Source organism: Cololabis saira, chromosome 19 (assembly GCF_033807715.1).
Source record: "Cololabis saira isolate AMF1-May2022 chromosome 19, fColSai1.1, whole genome shotgun sequence".
Classification (NCBI taxonomy): Eukaryota; Metazoa; Chordata; class Actinopteri; order Beloniformes; family Belonidae; genus Cololabis; species Cololabis saira.
Window position 1 is genome coordinate 14,795,505 of NC_084605.1, and position 19,085 is coordinate 14,814,589.

At 40.5% G+C, this 19,085-nt stretch overlaps 1 protein-coding gene across 1 annotated transcript in view; it reads right to left on the reverse strand.

Annotated features, from left to right (window-relative positions):
* The window catches only part of etv4 (ETS variant transcription factor 4), a 57,906-nt gene that overhangs the window by 14,019 nt on the left and 24,802 nt on the right, over positions 1-19,085 (reverse strand). The window contains exons 5-9 of the mRNA XM_061708967.1: positions 12,831-12,960; positions 9,671-9,853; positions 8,290-8,711; positions 2,472-2,540; positions 260-307 (exon numbers count right to left, since the gene is read on the reverse strand). Of these exons, the coding sequence (XP_061564951.1) occupies positions 260-307; positions 2,472-2,540; positions 8,290-8,711; positions 9,671-9,853; positions 12,831-12,960 (852 nt within the window). The remainder of the gene's footprint in view (positions 1-259; positions 308-2,471; positions 2,541-8,289; positions 8,712-9,670; positions 9,854-12,830; positions 12,961-19,085) is intronic.

A 19,085-nucleotide genomic window follows, 5' to 3' on the forward strand; every position in this document is an offset into this window, starting at 1 on the left:
ATTCCCGTTGATGACATTTTTGTGTAACAAACATGGCGGATCTGAGAGCGAGATAGATTTATAGTTAAAAAGATGGAGTTGAATTGGTATTTTTTTTATCGTCATTTTTATCGTTATCGGGATAAATGCCAGAAATTATCGTGATACATTTTTTAGTCCATACCGCCCATCCCTAGTGCAGATGCAGGTGCAGATGCAGATGCAGATGCAGATGCAGATGCAGATGCAGATGCAGATTCAGATGCAGACTCAGACTCACCTTCGAACTTTTCCGGAACCACACGGGAGTCATTTTCAAACGGATAGCCTGAGAGACAAGGAGAGAGAGCACATGTGGGCTTCGTGTACCAACCCAACCAAAACACAAGGATGCATTCACGCACTAATCCAATAGGTGTTCCCATAAAATCTGTACTTTTGCAACGGGGACTGGATCTCACAGTGCAAGCATCCGGAAGTTTTAAGACGAATGAACTTTGGGCTTTTAAAGAGTCTTCTGAGATTTTTTAGGCTGAATATCATTGAATAACATCTGAATTGCCAAAAAAGGTCCAACAAACAAAGGGAGCAAAGGGAGGGGTTGTTTTCCTTTTTGCTGGGGAACCAGTGTGCTTTTTCCAGCAGTTATGTTTATTCAGGGATTCTTGAGGCAGGGGTGAGGCGAGAGCCCCTGCCAATGGAAACATAGACACGCCACTGGTTAGCCAATGAAAACACGGACACTCTACGTTGGTTAGCCAATGACCACAGAGCTCCAACCAGGGACGGCTCAATGCAGATAAAGCTTTAGGGATGGAGGACATGTGGTACATCACACAACTGCAATACAGCAGCATTGCTGTGATTCTTTGTGCTCATTAGAGGGGATGTATTATTTCCACTTTTTAAAGCAAGTTGAAACCTTTTCGTCATGACGTAATTAAATGTTTTTGACTTGTTAAGGTCAGAATAACACAGATATACACTACAACAGCTCCCTTTTCAGCCATAAAAATACAGTTGGGTGGAGACGGAGACGGTCTGACAATGGCCACGGTTACATGATGTTTTTTAATTCGGAATAAATTATTCCAAATTAAATAATTCTGAATTAAACTATTTTCCTTCGAGTTTACATGGAAATAGTAATTCCGAATTGAAGTTTACATGGAAAACACGTTTGATCGGCTTTATCCAATTCCGCTTCAGAACCCTTCCCGCTTCGTTGGGAAGGGTTCTGATTGGATAGGGGGGCGGACCGGAAGTTACGTCTACCGGGAGAAAAACAAACTTAGCCGCTTAGCGGCTACAACTTTGAAAAAGTCACAATTTTTATGTTTCCTGCCATCTGTTCTTTTAATTATTTCCAGGTCCTGCAAGCTATTTATTAAATAAATCGTCTCTGCTCTTGACCACCGTTTACTGCGTGCTGTACGGTGGCCGACAAGGGCCAAACGCACTGCAACGGCCTAACGCGTCTCAGTTAAGGAAAACGGCTTCAAGTACAGAAACGATTCAAATTCACAAACTCAAAACGAGGTACAAAAAGAGGAACGTGGTGCAAATGAAAAAACGTGCTGCACGGGATGTAGAGAGAGACCGATTTGCAGCCTTGTATCGTCTGGTGTAAAATATAATAAAGAAACGTCTCGTAATGTGCAGCGTTGTACAGTGATATAAACATCATATATATATATATATGATATATATAGTCAGATAAAAATCACATTACTGTTCCCGCTGTATGTTTAAACCATGGATGTAAACACTGTGGTTCAGTCAGCTGTTCGGTCTCTGTTACACCGAGAGCGCCCCCTGCAGGTTTGGAGCACTTCCGGTTGTAGTGACCGGTTATGAAGCGTTTTTCTTTTGAAGATGGTTTCTTGTTTTAAATCATTTTGTGTTTTGCATCGTTTCTCTATTTGCAGCGCGTTTGACGATGCTGCATTTGTCTTTGTTTTTTGCAGCATGTTTTTTCATTTGAACCACGTTCCTCTTTTTGTACCTCGTTTTGAGTTTGTGAATTTGAATCGTTTCTGTACTTGAAGCCGTTTTCCTTAACTGAGACGCATTAGGCCGTTGCAGTGCGTTTGGCCCTTGTCGGCCACCGTAGTGCTGCCATCTTGAAACTTTCTTTTGAAAACAAGCCCAGCGCGGAATATAAGACAGACGTGCAAGGGAACGAGCAGCGCAGAAAGACCGGAATTAATTTAAAGCGGAATGAGTGTATACATGATCGCGGAATTATTCTATTCGGAATTAAAATCAGAATAAACCAGCCACTTACTTTGGAATTAAGTTTAATTCGGAATGGCCATTTTCATTTGGAATTAGGTGTTTACATGGTAATTTTTACTCATTTTAAATCGGATTTAATTTTAATCCTGAATTAAAGAGGAATTAAACTTCCCATGTAAACACACTCAATAATCCAGGGAGGATGCAGAGGTCCACGCAGTAAAGGTCAACTAGGAAATGGAAAAGCAGGTTACCTTCGTTGCTGTGCTGGGGGTTGGGGTAGCCCTCACTGTGGTGGTACATGGAAGGACATCCAGGCACATCTGTGAACAGACGGAGCAGCAGGTACAGGTCAAAACACGTGGTCGCTAAATGTCAGACGTGAACACAACATACACCAACATCTGGTAATATTTCTCATCTCAAAATGTCTACTCTCCGCCAGCGGGGCCGACCCGAGACGCTGGGTGTATTATATGGATATGATGCTGTCAGCAGCGCAAGGACAGACGCGGCGTTTATCATATCGCTTCTCTGGCCCCTGCTGGTATTTTTAGGACATTAGCGAGCACCTTCAGCAGACCAGAAAAGTGCCACGGTATACAGTGTCTGCACTTTGTCTGGGCACATCACAGGCCGACTCAATAGCTGCTTTCACCGAAATAGATGTTACCTTACTCCTCCTAAACCTTCACGCAGACCTCTCTGCAGGCTGCAGCACATTTAACGTGTCACAATGCTTTCCGCGAAAGGTATTGTGCTCGGTTTCCTCTGGCTGAGCCGCTCACCTTTGTGTGTGTGTGCTTTTCAGTCTGCAACTGCCTTTGCACACAAAAACAAGTGATTCACAGTCTATTCAGTTTTTTTTTTTAGGCCATCTGTCAACTGTATCAATGAGAAGAGCAAGTGGATAACAACAGAAAGATGCTGCTCTCCGCCTGCGGCCCTGGCCGTGACTCAGTCCTGGGGAATGCAGTTGCAGCGCTGTGGACGCGATAAGATGCCACAGGGGAAAATCAAACCCTCCATTTCAGGGCAGCAGCACTCGATCATACTGTAAATAATACGTCTGCTCGCGAGGGCGGGCTCCGAACGGGGAGCGATGGGTAGGATGGGTGTGAGAGCACCGGGGTTAATTGTGCACCGCGTGGCACAAGCATTTTGTGTCTTTCATGCGACACAATAGCGGTGATTAAGCGCTGGAATGTCAATTTGTATGTGAAATTCGGTTTCATTCTTTACCCTGCTTTTAAAAGCGGACTGCAGACCTGTGGCATTAGACCATCATTGTTGCAAATTGTGCAAGTCCTAATGTGCCATTTCCTTAAATACACCCCTTTTATCTGCCTCATTACCATTTTCCCATTACGTGTTATGACCTTAAACTTCAGGGATGTGTTTTCTTTCCCACTTAAATGGCTATTTAACTGGATGACATCATAAATCAACAGCGTTGCCATTAGAAACGCCCGTTTTGCTCGAGGGGGAATCTGTTCAAAAGCTCCAACGCAAAAAAAAAATGTAACCACATTTTACTTTTAGGTGATGGCAGATTCCAATTTCTCATTTCCAGTCGAGTTTCAGTGGCTTTTTCAAGACTGCCTGGAATTCAAAGACCAAGTTTGAAACTAAACACATGTGTTTTTATGAGTTTATAATTATGTTTATCATTATTTTGCTGTTACTTGGTGAAGACACTTACAAAAACAGACACCACACAACAAAACCTGACTAAAACAACTTTTACGCGTCATCCGTCCACATTTAATCACTCTTAAAACATGAATGCATGTAAATAACATTCGTGATTATTTTCTGAAATACCATATTTTCTGGACTATAAGCCGCACATGTATATAAGCCGCATCCGCTCTATTTAAAAAAAATAAGATATGCAAGTCGCAGATATTTATGTTGTTAGATTAGATATTTACTACATGTACAAAAGGATTTTGAACTGTAAATGATGTACATGTTTGTACCTAAATAGATCCTTTCCTAACAGTGTCTTTTAACACGGCAGCAACTTTGCTGATTAAAACGGGACAGAACCAAGAGAAAATAACCAGTATTTATTTATCTATTTATCTGTTTGAAATCTGCTTCTACTTCTATCTGCTAAAGAAGAAGTAGCGTATTCTTCTTTGCATTTATTTTGTCTTAGTTTTGATTCTAATTCCGGTTAGAGCGCCCCGAGCGGTGGAAGAAAAATCCATAGAATAGCTGCACCTTTGTATAAGCTGCACGGTTGAAAACCTATGAAAAAAAGTAGCGGCTTATAGTCCAGAAAATACGGTACTTTAGTATTATCTAAGACCAGGAACTCTGCATTTTAAAGGATGAATAAAAATCAGAAAGGTGTCCCTGAAAATACATTTTAGCTGTCCGTAGGGACAACCGACTCACAAACTTTGAGGTAACACCACCCTGTTGCTTCGTCTGACATCGCCCAAGTCTGGATATTTTTTCATTAATGAACCATTCAGATTTGCTGGGGGACTGTGACATCATAGACCCAGTGAAGGGTCTGGCCACGCCCCCTTTACCAGCTGCTATGAACAGAGCTGGAAAGATGTGACTGATAAAAAGATACACTGCATCGCTTTGCTACTTTGACCAAATCATGGCAGGAACACTTTATTATGGCCTCCGGACGTTGTTTCTTAAAAAAACCCCAACTTTATCCCAATTTCCCTACATCAGTCAAGCATCATATGACAGAAATCCCATTATGAACGAATGTTTTCGCCCTTTAAAAAAAACCAAATAAACAAAGAAACCCTGGGCTTCCAGTATCTAGCAAAGATGACGCAGACGGGTAAATCTAGGTGGAGCAGATTTTTCTGTTTTCAGACACGATACCCTGTGAAGGCTTTTTTTTCCCATAATAAACCAAATATCCCCGTCCAGCTTATCTTTCAGAAAGGTAAGAAAAACAAACAAGCCGTGGTTACGGTTGTTTGGAAAGCGCTTTTAAAGGGTAAATAAAGGGTTGAGACCTGTGGCACGCCCTGGACACGAACACGAGCGCTTGTTTGATCAGGTCTCATTAGTTTTATGCCAAAGCAGCAACCCCTGTGACCCTGGCTCTCTGTTGAATCAGTGGTCAATGATAAACTCTGATCCGTTGTGTCCGATCGGCCTCTGCAGTCGGTCAAAGTGGTATCGGGGACGCCTCGAAGGAAGCCCCACCAAATTCAACCTCCTGACAGCTATCTGCAGAAAAACATCCTCCTGTACTTTCCCCCTTTTTCTCTCTCAAAGTTGCCTGACTCCGAGGCTAAACTAGGGTTGCCAACTCCCTGAAAAATAAATAAGGGACACCTCATCAACCCGATTGCCTTCACCCTTCCTGGCGTGGTGAATTTTTTAGCCCCTTTTTTTGTGAGTAAAACGATTTTTTAACTATTTGACTCGAACCTGAATTGAATTAGATGCATATTTTTGAATGCCATGAACACATGGAAAACAAATTATTATCCAGCAATTCACTTTAATACAAAATAACAAAATGAACTGAATAAAATAAGTATCTTTCTTAAACAGAAACCTGTCCTGCTTAACTTAAGATTGTATCCATTTTTATAAAATAATAGAAAGAAAGCAGAACATCCATTCTGTAATAGTGCACATTTTTAGTGCGATAACAAAAGTGCAAACAGAAAGTCTGTAGAAAACATATTTGTGCCTCAAAGCCTTTGAGGCACAAATATGTTTACAAGTTTTCTTTGACTGTAGGCTACAGTTGTAGTAAAACAGAAAAAAATAACTTGTGAACTCAACAGCTCAAAGCCATTTTCCATTGGCATTTTATGACTATTTTTTGACTCTCACAGTAATACGGGACAAAATGCCTCCCTTTTCAGGTCCATACGGGACGTACTTTAGTTTATAAATACGGGACGATTACGTTTTTCAAGGGACGGTTGGCAACCCTAGGCTAAAGCCACTCCTAAGCGTGCGTGATGCTAGCACAGCGAGACAGGAATGTGCACCGACGGCAGCTCTGGTGCAGGTGAATGAAGACAGAACGTACACTTTTCTTTCCCAGAAAGAAGCAGGCGAGAGAGTGAGTTGTTTGCTCACCACTGGCAAGGCTTGTTGTTAAAGTGCATGAGCAAGCTAGCCGTACCCCCCCTCCCTGCACCCTCTCCCAAAGCCTCGGCCAGTGAGGGGTTCGTGTTACTGCGGCCACGCTCATTTTTCCATTATGAGTTCATCTGCCTGCAAGAAAAAGGAAGCTGCCGGTGCAACCTGAAACCCTGGAGCACTCCACCAGGGAGTCTAGTCTTTCCAGTGCCCTCCATTTTCTCAATGAAATTCCTCTGCCTCTCTCACAGAGAGCAGCGGAGGGAGAGAGGGAGACGAGGGAGGAGGGAGGGAGGGAGGGAGGAGCGTAGCCACAAAAAAAAGGAAAAAATCTTTTTGCTACAAAGTGTCAGAGAGTTGAAAGGAGGAGTTCTGGAGAATGAGGAGTCTTGATTCAGAAAAGGAGCTTGTTTGCCTTTTGGACATTTTGTTCTGCAGCTGGCCGCGCTCACGAGCGCCGTTGGTTCAGAGGAAACGCTACGGTACACCTGAACCGTACTCTGTCAGGAGTTGTGTTTCAGGTCACCAGTAGGAGCGTATTTAGCACCTTTCAGTGAATGTGGTACACTTATCAGTGTTGGTGGTTTTCACAGTTTCACATCTCTGCAGTCAAAAACAGACACAATTAAAAGGTTTATGTCCTTTTAAGTATTTTCAGTGTTGTCGAGGAACAACTTTAACAATTAAAACAATCAACTTGCTGCTAATATTTCTGCTGGCGGACTCATTTAATTTAAAAAGGGGGAAATGATGGAGTCCTGCTTTTTCCGACCTGTGAAGGAAGGATGGACGTAGCGAGCGTGACTGCTCTTCTAAACTACTGGACAGACAGGACTGCACTTTATTTGATTGTTTGGATGATATAATAATAACCACTTTATTTGTCAGTATACATGGAAACAGTGAAATGTGTCCTCTGCTTTTAACCCATCACTAGTTAGACTAGTAGCAGTGGGCTGCCTTTATTCTGGCACCCGGGGAGCAATTAGGGTGAAGGGCCTTGCTCAGGGAGCCAAGGTGGTAGGGTTGCCACCCGTCCCGTAAAATACGGAATTGTCCTTTATTTGAGAAAAAAATGTTGCGTCCCGTATTGAACTAATACGGGACACGATTTGTACCGTATTTTCATTCACGTTTACACCATATTCTAGTTGAATTATTGAAATAGGTTAACTTTTACACCATATTCTAGTTGAATTATTGAAATAAATTAACTTTTACACCATATTCTAGTTGGATTATTGAAATAAATTAACTTTTACACCATATTCTAGTTGAATTATTGAAATAAATTAACTTTTACACCATATTCTAGTTGGATTATTGAAATAAATTAACTTTTACACCATATTCTAGTTGAATTATTGAAATAAATTAACTTTTACACCATATTCTAGTTGGATTATTGAAATAAATTAACTTTTACACCATATTCTAGTTGGATTATTGAAATAAATTAACTTTTACACCATATTCTAGTTGAATTATTGAAACTTTTACACCATATTCTTCACCTGTAGGCAATATTCTACATCTTGGCTGATGTGGACATACGTAGCATAAGAGGCTATTTCAGTTGCTAGTATGGTTGGCTGTCTGGACAGTCATGCAAGTTCAATGCTATTAAAGCACTTTAAACTTTAAATCAAAGCGTTTTGTTTTTTCATAGAAAATAAATACATTTCTATGCATTTTAGAAGTTTTGGGGATGTCCTTTTTTTTGGCGCCTGCGCTGCTGAAATCGGGGCGTCCCTTATTTCTATTTCTGAAAGGTGGCAACCCTACAAGGTGGTATATTTTGGTTGCCATCTTTGGGGCTTGAACCTGGGTCCTCCAAGCCCCCCTCTGTAGCCACTAGACTACCACAACGGTAGGATAGGTTGTACGTCTTTTTTCATTATGCACAAGTATGTTAGCGTTCATAAACTAAGCTGATGAGGTATTTCTAACAGATTTGAATATGGAGCCGGGGGTGGGACTCACCGGGTTCGTAGGTGTAGTCTGTGGGTTCCTGCTTCACCATCATGTGAGCTGGTGGGAAACGGTGCGAGTGTGGATGTGGGTGTGGGTGTGGGTGTGGCCGGGGGTGAGATCCATGGCCGTGCCCCGGCCCGTGCCCAGGCCCGTGCCCTGGCCCTTGTCCTTGCCCCGGCCCGTGCCCCGGTCCCGCCATGTGAGCCGCACGCTCGTACAGCGGGTCCAGGTACTCCTGCTTAAAGCTCTGCTGCAGGTAGGACACGCAGGGGTCAGAGTGCTGTCGATGATACCCGCCGCCTCCTCCGCCCCCGGGCCCCCCGCCGCCTCCTCCAGGTCCGGCCGGGGCAGATGGCATGCGCTGAAAGGCCTGGCCCGGCGGGGGGAACTGGGGGCACAGGGGATCCCCTGAAGGTCCATGAAACCTGGAACTGACAGATGAGACACGGCTGCTCAGTTCAGGATGAGCTTCACACGGGTCAGAAAACACACAACATCTTTCCAAACTTTAGTGAAGATATGGGAGAAGGAGTTGGGGATGGTCTTTGAAGAAAATACTTGGTTAAATATATGTGAAAATATACATTTTCCTTTTACTAGTAATAAAATTAAAGAGGCTAATTTTAAATTTATTCACAAATTTTATTTAACTCCAATTAAAATGCACAAAATTTCAAACGATATCTCTTCAAAATGTCCAAGATGCAAAAAAATCGATGGAACATTTGTAGATATGTTTTGGGAATGTGATCTTTCAATAAGTTTCTGGAAATCAATTCATTCCTTCACACAATCAGTATTAAAAATTAATTTTGATTTAAGCTCCAATTTGTATTTATTAAATGACACACTGGATCTTCAGTTAGACCGGAAAAAAACCAGGATATTAGTTATGGTCACATACTTCGCTAAGAAAGGCATACTTTTACTTTGGAAAGATGATTCCCCTCCAACTTTCAAGTTTTTTTTGGATCAAATTTCAGTTTTTTTACCATTGGAAAAATTAACTTTAGAAAAATACAACCGTGCTCATATTTTTCAAGAATTTTGGTTCCCATTATTCTCAAAACTGGATAATTTTTCCAAAGGGGACCAATGATGGATATATATATATAGTTTGATATCGCTGTTGCTGCCATTATATATTTTTTTATTTTTATTTTATTAAATTTTTTTTTTTTTTTTTTTTTTTTTTTTAATATTTATTTAATTTTGTTCTCCCTTAATGTATGTTTTTTTTTTTTTCCCCTAGGGTAATTATGGGGAGGGTAGGAATGTGGGTATAATAGAAATCATGCATGTGAAAATGTGAATTGTGAAAATTATTGTGAAATAAAAAGATATTAAAAAAAAAAAGAAAACACACAACAAGTCTTGCTAGCAGGGTCACCTGGTGCTGATGTGGTAGCTGTTGCTGGGGAGGGGCTGGGACGTGGCGGCTGGGTTCAGGTAACCCGCATCGGGCCGCCCGGCCGCAGCCGGTTTGGGGGAGTAATGCTGTTGCATGGGAGACATGGGGGTCCCGGGGCAGGAGCTCTTCGCCCCTCCTGCAGCCCTTTTCTGCTCATAGGCACTATAAACAAACAAACAAACAAAGGGCATGAACATGGCAGCAGGATCGAAGCGGTAAAGGGCGGCAGTTGTCGTCATCAATAGAACAAACATAGCTAATGGGAGTTCTGTCAATAAAGTTTGGTTTCAGCTGCGTCGGCTCACGTGTGACAGCTGGACAGGTCCCTGAAAATGAATTTGATGGCAGCAATGACAAATAAAAACCGTGACGTGGGAAACAGAAGGGTGGAAAGGTCCCCACGGTAAGAATTTGTCATCTCACGGTAAAAACGATAAATTGAGGAAATGAGAAAGAAAGAAAGAAAGAAAGAAAGAAAGAAAGAAAGAAAGAAAGAAAGAAAGAAAGAAAGAAAGAAGAAAGAAATGAGCATGAAAGAAAGAAAGAAAGAAAGAAAGAAAGAAATGAGCCTGAAAGAAAGAAAGAAATGAGACAGAAAGAAAGAAAGAAAGAAAGAAAGAAAGAAAGAAATGAGCCTGAAAGAAAGAAAGAAAGAAAGAAAGAAAGAAATGAGTCTGAAAGAAAGAAAGAAAGAAAGAAATGAGTCTGAAAGAAAGAAAGAAAGAAAGAAATGAGCCTGAAAGAAAGAAAGAAATGAGACAGAAAGAAAGAAAGAAAGAAAGAAAGAAAGAAAGAAAGAAAGAAAGAAAGAAATGAGTCTGAAAGAAAGAAAGAAAGAAATTAGCCTGAAAGAAAGAAAGAAAGAAAGAAAGAAAGAAAGAAAGAAAGAAAGAAGAAAGAAATGAGCATGAAAGAAAGAAAAAAAGAAAGAAAGAAAGAAATGAGCCTGAAAGAAAGAAAGAAAGAAATGAGCCTGAAAGAAAGAAAGAAAGAAAGAAATGAGCCTGAAAGAAAGAAAGAAATGAGACAGAAAGAAAGAAAGAAAGAAATGAGTCTGAAAGAAAGAAAGAAAGAAATGAGTCTGAAAGAAAGAAAGAAAGAAAGAAATGAGCCTGAAAGAAAGAAAAAAAGAAAGAAGAAAGAAATGAGCATGAAAGAAAGAAAGAAAGAAAGAAATGAGCCTGAAAGAAAGAAAGAAAGAAAGAAAGAAAGAAAGAAAGAAAGAAAGAAAGAAATTAGCCTGAAAGAAAGAAAGAAAGAAAGAAAGAAAGAAAGAAAGAAAGAAAGAAAGAAAGAAAGAAAGAAAGAAATATTCCCGTTGATGACACTTTTTGTATTGGTATTTTTTTTATCGTTATTGGGATAAATGCCAGAAATTATCGTGATACATTTTTTTGTCCATACCGCCCATCCCTAGGTACGAGAAACTAAAATAAGACATCTTTGAACTAAGAGGTCTAACTGGAAACAGGTCAGTGACGGATCGGCTGTTCAACGGGATTTTGAGATTTTGAGACCAATCTGCATAAAAAGCATAAAAAGAGCTTGGGTGTTTTTATCAGCTGCAGTACGTGCGATTATCAAAGGTTTCAGAGAAATCTCTGTGTGCCGGGGAAAAGGCTGAAAATTGAACAGTTCACTTCCTTCCACAAGAGCAGGTTAAAGCTCTCGCGCGTCAAGAAGAAGCGTTACGCAAACCAGTGACCCAGAAACGAATCAAATAGACGAACGGGAAGACCTGTGGCCAGATTCATCGAAATTTGAAATTCTTTCTTTCAACCACTGACTCTTCTAAACGAAACAGGAGATGGACAATCTGGCTTGTTATCAGAACCCAGGTCCGAAGTCTGCATCTTTAATGTTATAGGGGGCTTTAGTGCCTATGGAATCAGCTGCTCGGACATCTGGAGAGGAAACATCAATGCCGACGGTAGTTTTAGATCTTATGTGCCGTCCAGACAGTTAGTTTCTCTCCCGGAAGGCCTAAATCTCGGAGAAAGTCATGGCTAAGTCACATGCTGCATCCATTACGAACGCGAAGCTTCAGAGGAGACGGGTCCAGGTGTGGAACCGGTCTGTCTGCAGGCCAGATCTTCATCCAATTCAAACCATTTGATGCTTCAAAACATGAAAAATACAGCACATAGGCCTTGAGCCTTATACCAGACAAGACCGGGACAACCCACCTCTCTCAAAACTCCATCAGCCATCTTTTTGTTTTTAGTTGTATTCCTGCCATCAAATTCAACATTATTTCTTCCTGAAGATGGTACTTTTTATTTCCTGTTGTGAATTAAACATGGGACTAGGGCTGGGAATCGATTCAAATGTCAAGAATCGATTTGATTCAGATTTTTAAGATTCAGAATCGATTATCACGCTTTGATTCGATCCGATTCGATTCCGATATTGATTTGGGTTAGTGTTATTAAAACAGTTTTTTTGAGCTGTTGCCTGAATTATATGACTGTGTAGTTATGCAACATATTAATAATAGTATAATATTGAGATTCAACAGCAAGTATTGGCAGCTAATGATGCTGTAAGTACCAATCACCTCCCAGAACTGCTTTCAGAAACATTGTGGGGCAGAATTACCAAACAGATCCAGGGCAGCAAACAGAAATCGGTATGAAATTGGTTTTATTTTTTACCACATTCCATTTTTATTCTATTTCGGTTTTTAATTTTTGAGAATTAGGTTTTTAGCATTTTATGCAAATGTAACCAAGACAGTATATAAAGTAATGAAATATAGACAATTTATGCAATTATAACTGAAAACTTTAATGTTTTCATACTTTTAAACATATTTAAAGGCAAAAACATGGCACTAGTTATTCTCTTGTCCAACAAAACAATCCTTTTTTGGGCATAAACAAAAAAATACCAAAAGTTGTAATGTAATGATGAAAAAAAAAAAGATATTTGATCTATGAATCGATTTTTAGGAATTAACATGAGAATCGACTTTGAATCTGAAAATCGATTTTTTTTTCAACACAGGCCTACATGGGACCACTGGATGAGATGAAGAGAGAGGTGAAGTCCAAGAAATGTTTTTTTTTCTGTTGGTGTGGATGCTGGGACAGCGCGGATACGGCAGGGGCAGCCGTTCTGTGAGGGGAACCTGTAGTACCTGGCGTAAAGGCACTGCTCTCCACTGGGGTAGCTGAAGCTCTGCTTGTGGCTGCAGGACTGGCTCGGGTCGGAGCCCGGACTCTGCGGCTCCTTCTTGATAGTGACTGGAGGACTGTGAAATGCCACCGCTGTGAGAAACAAAGCAAAACAGAAACAGACGTAAATGTAGGCTGTGGACACGCCTCTGCGACGCAAACTCGCCCCGATGCCGACGTTAGCGAGCTACGGAAGAGTATTAGGGCCATGCAGGAGAATAAATACTTGAAAGGGGAACATTTTTTTTTATTGTGCACTTCGAGAAAAAAGTCGAAATGTCGAGAAAAAAGTTAGGAGAGTCCTAATACTGATAACTACACCGTCTTTATGAGCTAAAAGAGAAAGAATTTCTTTGTTACTGAAGCCAATTCTGAAGTACAGTTTCACCAGTTCATCTATAGGCCTACGAGGCATTTTGTAAAGACAGTCACATGCGCTGTTTGTTATAGTCTCAGAAGGTTGACTTTATTCTCGAAATTTCGCCTTTTTTCTCAACATTTCAACTTTTTTCTCAACATTTCGACTTTTTTCTCGAAATTGTACTTCAACATTATTCTTGACATTTCGACTTTTTTCTCGATATTTCGACTTTTTTCTCAAAGTGCATAATGAAAAAAAAATCTTCGTCCTCTAAAATATTTTTTTTATTTTTCTCCCGCCTGGCCCTAATACTCTTCCGTAGCGAGCTCAAAGGCAGAGGCTTATTTCTCTGTTTGCGCAGGAATCTCTTTCACGTGCAGACACAGGGCCTGAGACAGACGTGCATAAACACACACTCACATAAACACACATGCTCACACACGACTGCATTCCCAAAGTGTCCTCGCCCACTTTTCTTCACCGTTCCAGACACAACAACAGGCAAAACTTCTTCCGTCAGTTCGGCTGAAAGCTCAACAAGCGTCCAGGTTAGAGAGAAGCGTCTGGACCGATGAAAGAACCTCTCACAACCCTGATACAACTGTTTTATCTTACACTGTAAAAAAAAATCTGTAACATTTATGGAAAAACACTGGCAGCTGTGGTTCCCAGAATCTTTCTGTAAAAAAATGCAGTAAAACGTTTGTTTTACATTACGGTAAAGTACTGTTAATTTACAGTAACAACTGGCCTTTATAATAGTATTATACTTTAAAATTTTAAACATTTGCCATTGAAAAATACATGTATAGACTGTACATTTAGTTGTTTTTTTTTTTACATGTTTTAACTGTATATTTAACACATAAATAAACAATATTTTACAATGTTGGACATTTAACAGAGAAATACCTTTATATCTACTATAAATAAGTCAAGCTTGAAAACCTTTTTATTTACTGCTGTACTTCAGTTTGTTTTATTCTTTTTAACTGATGTCTGTCTGTATTTTATTTTTGCCTTTTGCCTCTTTTCTACACTGGTACTTTTAAATTTGAGTTCCAAAACGTAATCATATCTTAAATATTGCAAATTCTGTTTGGGTTAGAGTCCTTAAATCCTATTATGTTTTATTTTATTGTATTTATTTATCTTATTAGTAGTAGTAGTATTAGTATTAATAATTTATTTTTTTGTTTAAACTTTAAATCATACTGTTTTAATGTCTTTGTGAATCACTGTGAACCAGCCTGTTGTTGAATTGTGCTATAGAAATAAACTTGTCTTGCCTTCTATTTTATGGAAAAATACTGGCGGTTGCCTGAATTTTTCTGTAAAAAATGCAATACAACTTTTCTTTCCTTTATGGTAAAGCCCTCATTTACAGTAATACCAGCTTCATAACAGCTTTATAACAGCTTTAAAACCGTGTACAATGAAGAACAGAAGATGTGAGAGGAGCAGAATAATCTCCTGGAGCCACAAGGCCCAAAAGTTTAAAGATGTTTTCATACTTTTTTATCCTCCTTCAAAGGTATTTAATCTCTAACATACTGAGCTGTCTGTCAAGCTGGGCTGCCGGAGGGGACCTTTGCCTCGACGGCCACAGAAACCACCCAAAGTGGAGCTTCAAACTGTGCAGAGGGCTTGTGTTTATTATGCGAGGGGAGGTTTTCACCCGGAGAACTGTACAGGATGTTTTTCTGGTCCCGACAGGGTAAACAGCAGCAGCTGTGCACTTCCAGCTGGGGAGGCATGGATTTACGCGTGCGTGCTCACATGCACGGGAGCGTGCGTGCGAGCATTAGAGAAGTTGGCGGGCTGCAGAGGGCGTGGCCGCGCTGAGAGCTCGGCCCAGGTAATTACACGGCAGCGTCGTCCATTCACAAAAAGAAGAGAAAGCAAAAGAAAAAAGAGGTCTGGCTGACTGAAGGGAACCAGAAATGGAGGGGAGACAAGAAAAAAAGAGGAGTCAGTGGCGTGAGCAAAGAATGAGAGACAGTAAACCGCATGCAATCATGACGACCTGTTTTTGGGCTAAAACTCTCCTGAAGCTTTATATATATGTATATATATATATATATATATATATATATATATATATATATATATATATACATATATATATATATATATATATATATATATACATATATATATATATATATATATATATATATATATATATATATATATATATTTTTTTTTTATATATATATATATATATATATATATATATATATATATATATATATATATATATGTATATGTATATATTTTTATATATTTTTATATATATATATATATATATATATATATATATATATATATATATATACTGTATATGTATGTATGTATGTATGTATGTATGTACATACATATCTATTAATCTCAATATATATTTGGCTATTTTCATTCATTTAAATACCCCCCACACACTTTTGGTCACTATAAGCTAAAAAGAAAAAAGAAGGGTTACATTTGGATTTTCATATTTAAGGATTTCTGCTTTAAAGGTTCCCGCTGATGTTTATTAAGTGCAGATACATGAAACGATACACCACCAACCAAATGGAGCCGCTCATCACCTCGGCCTTCCTATTTCTGGTGTGTGCTCACTCTCCCATGGCAGGCAGGCAGGTGAGGAAGTGTTGGCTTTAGCAGAGGATCAACGGGATTAGAGAGCATTTACCCAGATTTCCCAGACAGACGCGATGGGGATTCCAGCCTCCTCCGAGTCTGGGACAGCCCGTCTCCCTCTGCACCCAGGGTGGCACATGACAGCCGCTCTAATAATACCAGTGTGTCCGTCTGTTGACGGCCCCCTCTCTCTCTCGTGCACTGCAAACAATGCTCGGAGAGAGCACCCAACTGCACTGCAGCGCAGGCCAAGTGGAGCCACTAATTGATGGGAATATTGCCTTTGATGCTGCAGGATGTTCTGGCCTCAACGGTGTCAGCTCTGTTGGGAGGTGGGGGCTGGAATATTAATTAATCTGCTAAATGAGCTCCAGACAGTTTGTTGTGCTTGGGCATTTGCCCACAACTTTGATCGCTATTGCATGCGTTTCCAATTAGACGGAGCAGGATGAGGCTCTGGTGAACAAATGCTCCGAGCGTGAATGAGGCCGCACTTGCAGCAGAAACCACTGACGGTTGGAGTAACGTGAGCCTGAGTATAGCATGACAATCACACAGGCCGTGGTCGTGATAGGTTGTTTTATGGTCTTTGGGAAAGTGACTTAGGAGCGTACAGAAATTTAATAGGTTTCACAAAGTTTCATTACGCCCAGGTGGGTCGTTTTTGTGTCACAGAAATACTGAGAAACGAATGCAACAAAAACAAAGGTTTTTGCTTTTTGGTAAGTGGTGGTTTTATGGATTTAAGGTTTTGGAATACTAGCATGGTAGGTTGTTCGGTTCTCTACTCCTACTTAGGTTAAACCTATTTAGCTGCTTCTTAATGTAAATATCTAAATCAGCCAATCACGTAGCAGCAACATTTCGATGTGGTTAACACAGCCTGTTGAAGTTTAAAGTTTAAAGAAACAGGACCTTGAATGTGACGGGCCAGTGCAAGTATTTCAGACTGTAGATTACATGGATTTCCAGCGAATGATCCAAAAATAAGAAAAATATTCAGTGAAAGGCAGTTCAGTGAAAATGCCTTGTTTGTTTGTTTTATTTAAGATCCCCATTAGCATTAGCAACAGCATTAGCTATTCTTCCTGGGGTCCAACAAGGTCCACCTTGTTGATGCTAGAAGTCACAGAATTGTCTCAGTTTGAGGCGATAAAAAGCAACAGTGACTAAAATAAATTCAAACTTTTGCTGCTTCCAGTGAGTCTCAGATAGTAGTCTGAATGTGGGTCAAGTAACAATAAAGCATCCTTCCCGCCTTGTTTCGATGATTCGGGCTCGCCACTCAGCGCCATCAGTCAGTGCGTTTACATGGGAAGTTTAATTCCTCTTTAATTCAGAATTAAAATTAAATCTGATTTAAAATGATTAAAAATGACCATGTAAACACCTAATTCCGATTGAAAATGGCCATTCCGAATGAAACTTAATTCCCAAGTAAGTGGCTGGTTTATTCCGATTTTAAATCCGAATGCAATCATTCCGTGATCATGTATACACTCATTCTGCTTTAAATTAATTCCGGTCTTTCTGCGCTGCTCGTTCTCTTGCCTGTCTGTCTCCATGACGCTTATATTCCGCGCTGGGCTTGTTTTCAAAACAAAGTTTCAAGATGGCAGCACGCAGTAAACGGTGGTCAAGAGCAGAGACGATTTATTTAATAAATAGCTTGGAGGACCTGGAAATAATTAAAAGAACAGATGGCAGGAAACATAAAAATCATCGACATGATGTTGTCGTGTTGCTGCTTCAAAAATAAAATCAAAACAAATCCAAAAAGGATGCTAATAATGTGGTCCTCCATGTTGTTGCTAATCGAGTAAGTTTGTTTTCTTCCGGTAGACGTAAAGACGTAAAGACGTAAAGACGTCCGCCCCCCCTTATCAAATCAGAACCTTCCCAACCCCCAGACCTTAAGTGGAATTGGATAAAGCCGATCACACGTGTTTTCCATGTAAACCTCAATTCGGAATTACTATTTCCATGTAAACTCGAAGGAAAATAGTTTAATTCGGAATTATTTAATTCGGAATAATTAATTCTGAATTAAAAAACATCATGTAACCGTGGCCAGTGAGAGGGAATTTGTCAAAAACACTTTGTGAACGGCTTATCAGAACTTGATGCTTTCAGTGCCAACATTTAATGACAGTTGATGTCAGGAAAAATGCAAATAAAGGTTTTGTGTCCAAATCATAAAGCGGTTGACTTATGAATGGAGGATGCCTGATTGCATGAACCAGATTTATGCTTTTCAGTCCAAATTTCATTTTATTAGTTGAGTCTGGACATTGCATCCTTAAAGTAATACCACTAATGTGTCTTAAAAAGTAATTGGGAAATAATCTCATATCCAGATCTGTAATTACAAAAAAGTAAAACAAATCCTGGTCTCCAGCAGCAATCAAAGCCTCTTCTGCACGTTACAGTAAATCTCTCCCTCCAGATGATGTCCGGCGGGCTGCTAAAGTTTATAAGGTGCTGGCGGCCTTGTAAACGGATCCGAGCAGAGTTATGCTCTTCATGTTCCTTTCTCTTGCAGCTTTTATTTGGGGCGATATGACCTTGTCTAACTGTTTTGTAAAAGGTTATAACACCCTCTCGCAGAGATTCTCATGTTTCACGGGTTCTTTTTTCCCTCACAGAGGGGAGGGTCGCACGCAACGTGGCCATCCCGAAAGGTGTTTGGCAGTAAAAAGACAGGTTCGGTACACAATAGCTGTCGCCTGCGTGGAGAAGGAAGCCTTGAGATAACCCAGGCGTGTTTACACTGAGGACTATGAGAGTATTTATGCTTTTGCCCTGTCATGTACGCTCCCGCGCTGGACGTGTGCATGCTCTCCTTCAACGCTGAGCCCGATGTGACAGATTCTCACCACCTCCTGAACTGACAGGTCAAAGGGCTCCTCCCAATTCAAAGATCACCTTATCTCCTCCTTTGCTATTTTGAGGTCTGTTTTGGGTGCGACACACAGAGGTGACCCCCCAGCTGAAGGCCGGGTGGAGACGTTTACATATGTAAATGTAGCCTCTTAGAGGGGGAGGATGCGGGGTGAAAGGTGATGGTCATGGTTGAGTGCTTTAGGAAGTAGAAGGATCATTACAACGGGAAGGTTCCCATTCAACCTACCGCAAACAAATCACGTGAGCAGGGATGGCACCCCCCCCTCACTCTTCTCTGAACAATGGTCCCCTCAGCTCAGTCACACAGACGTGG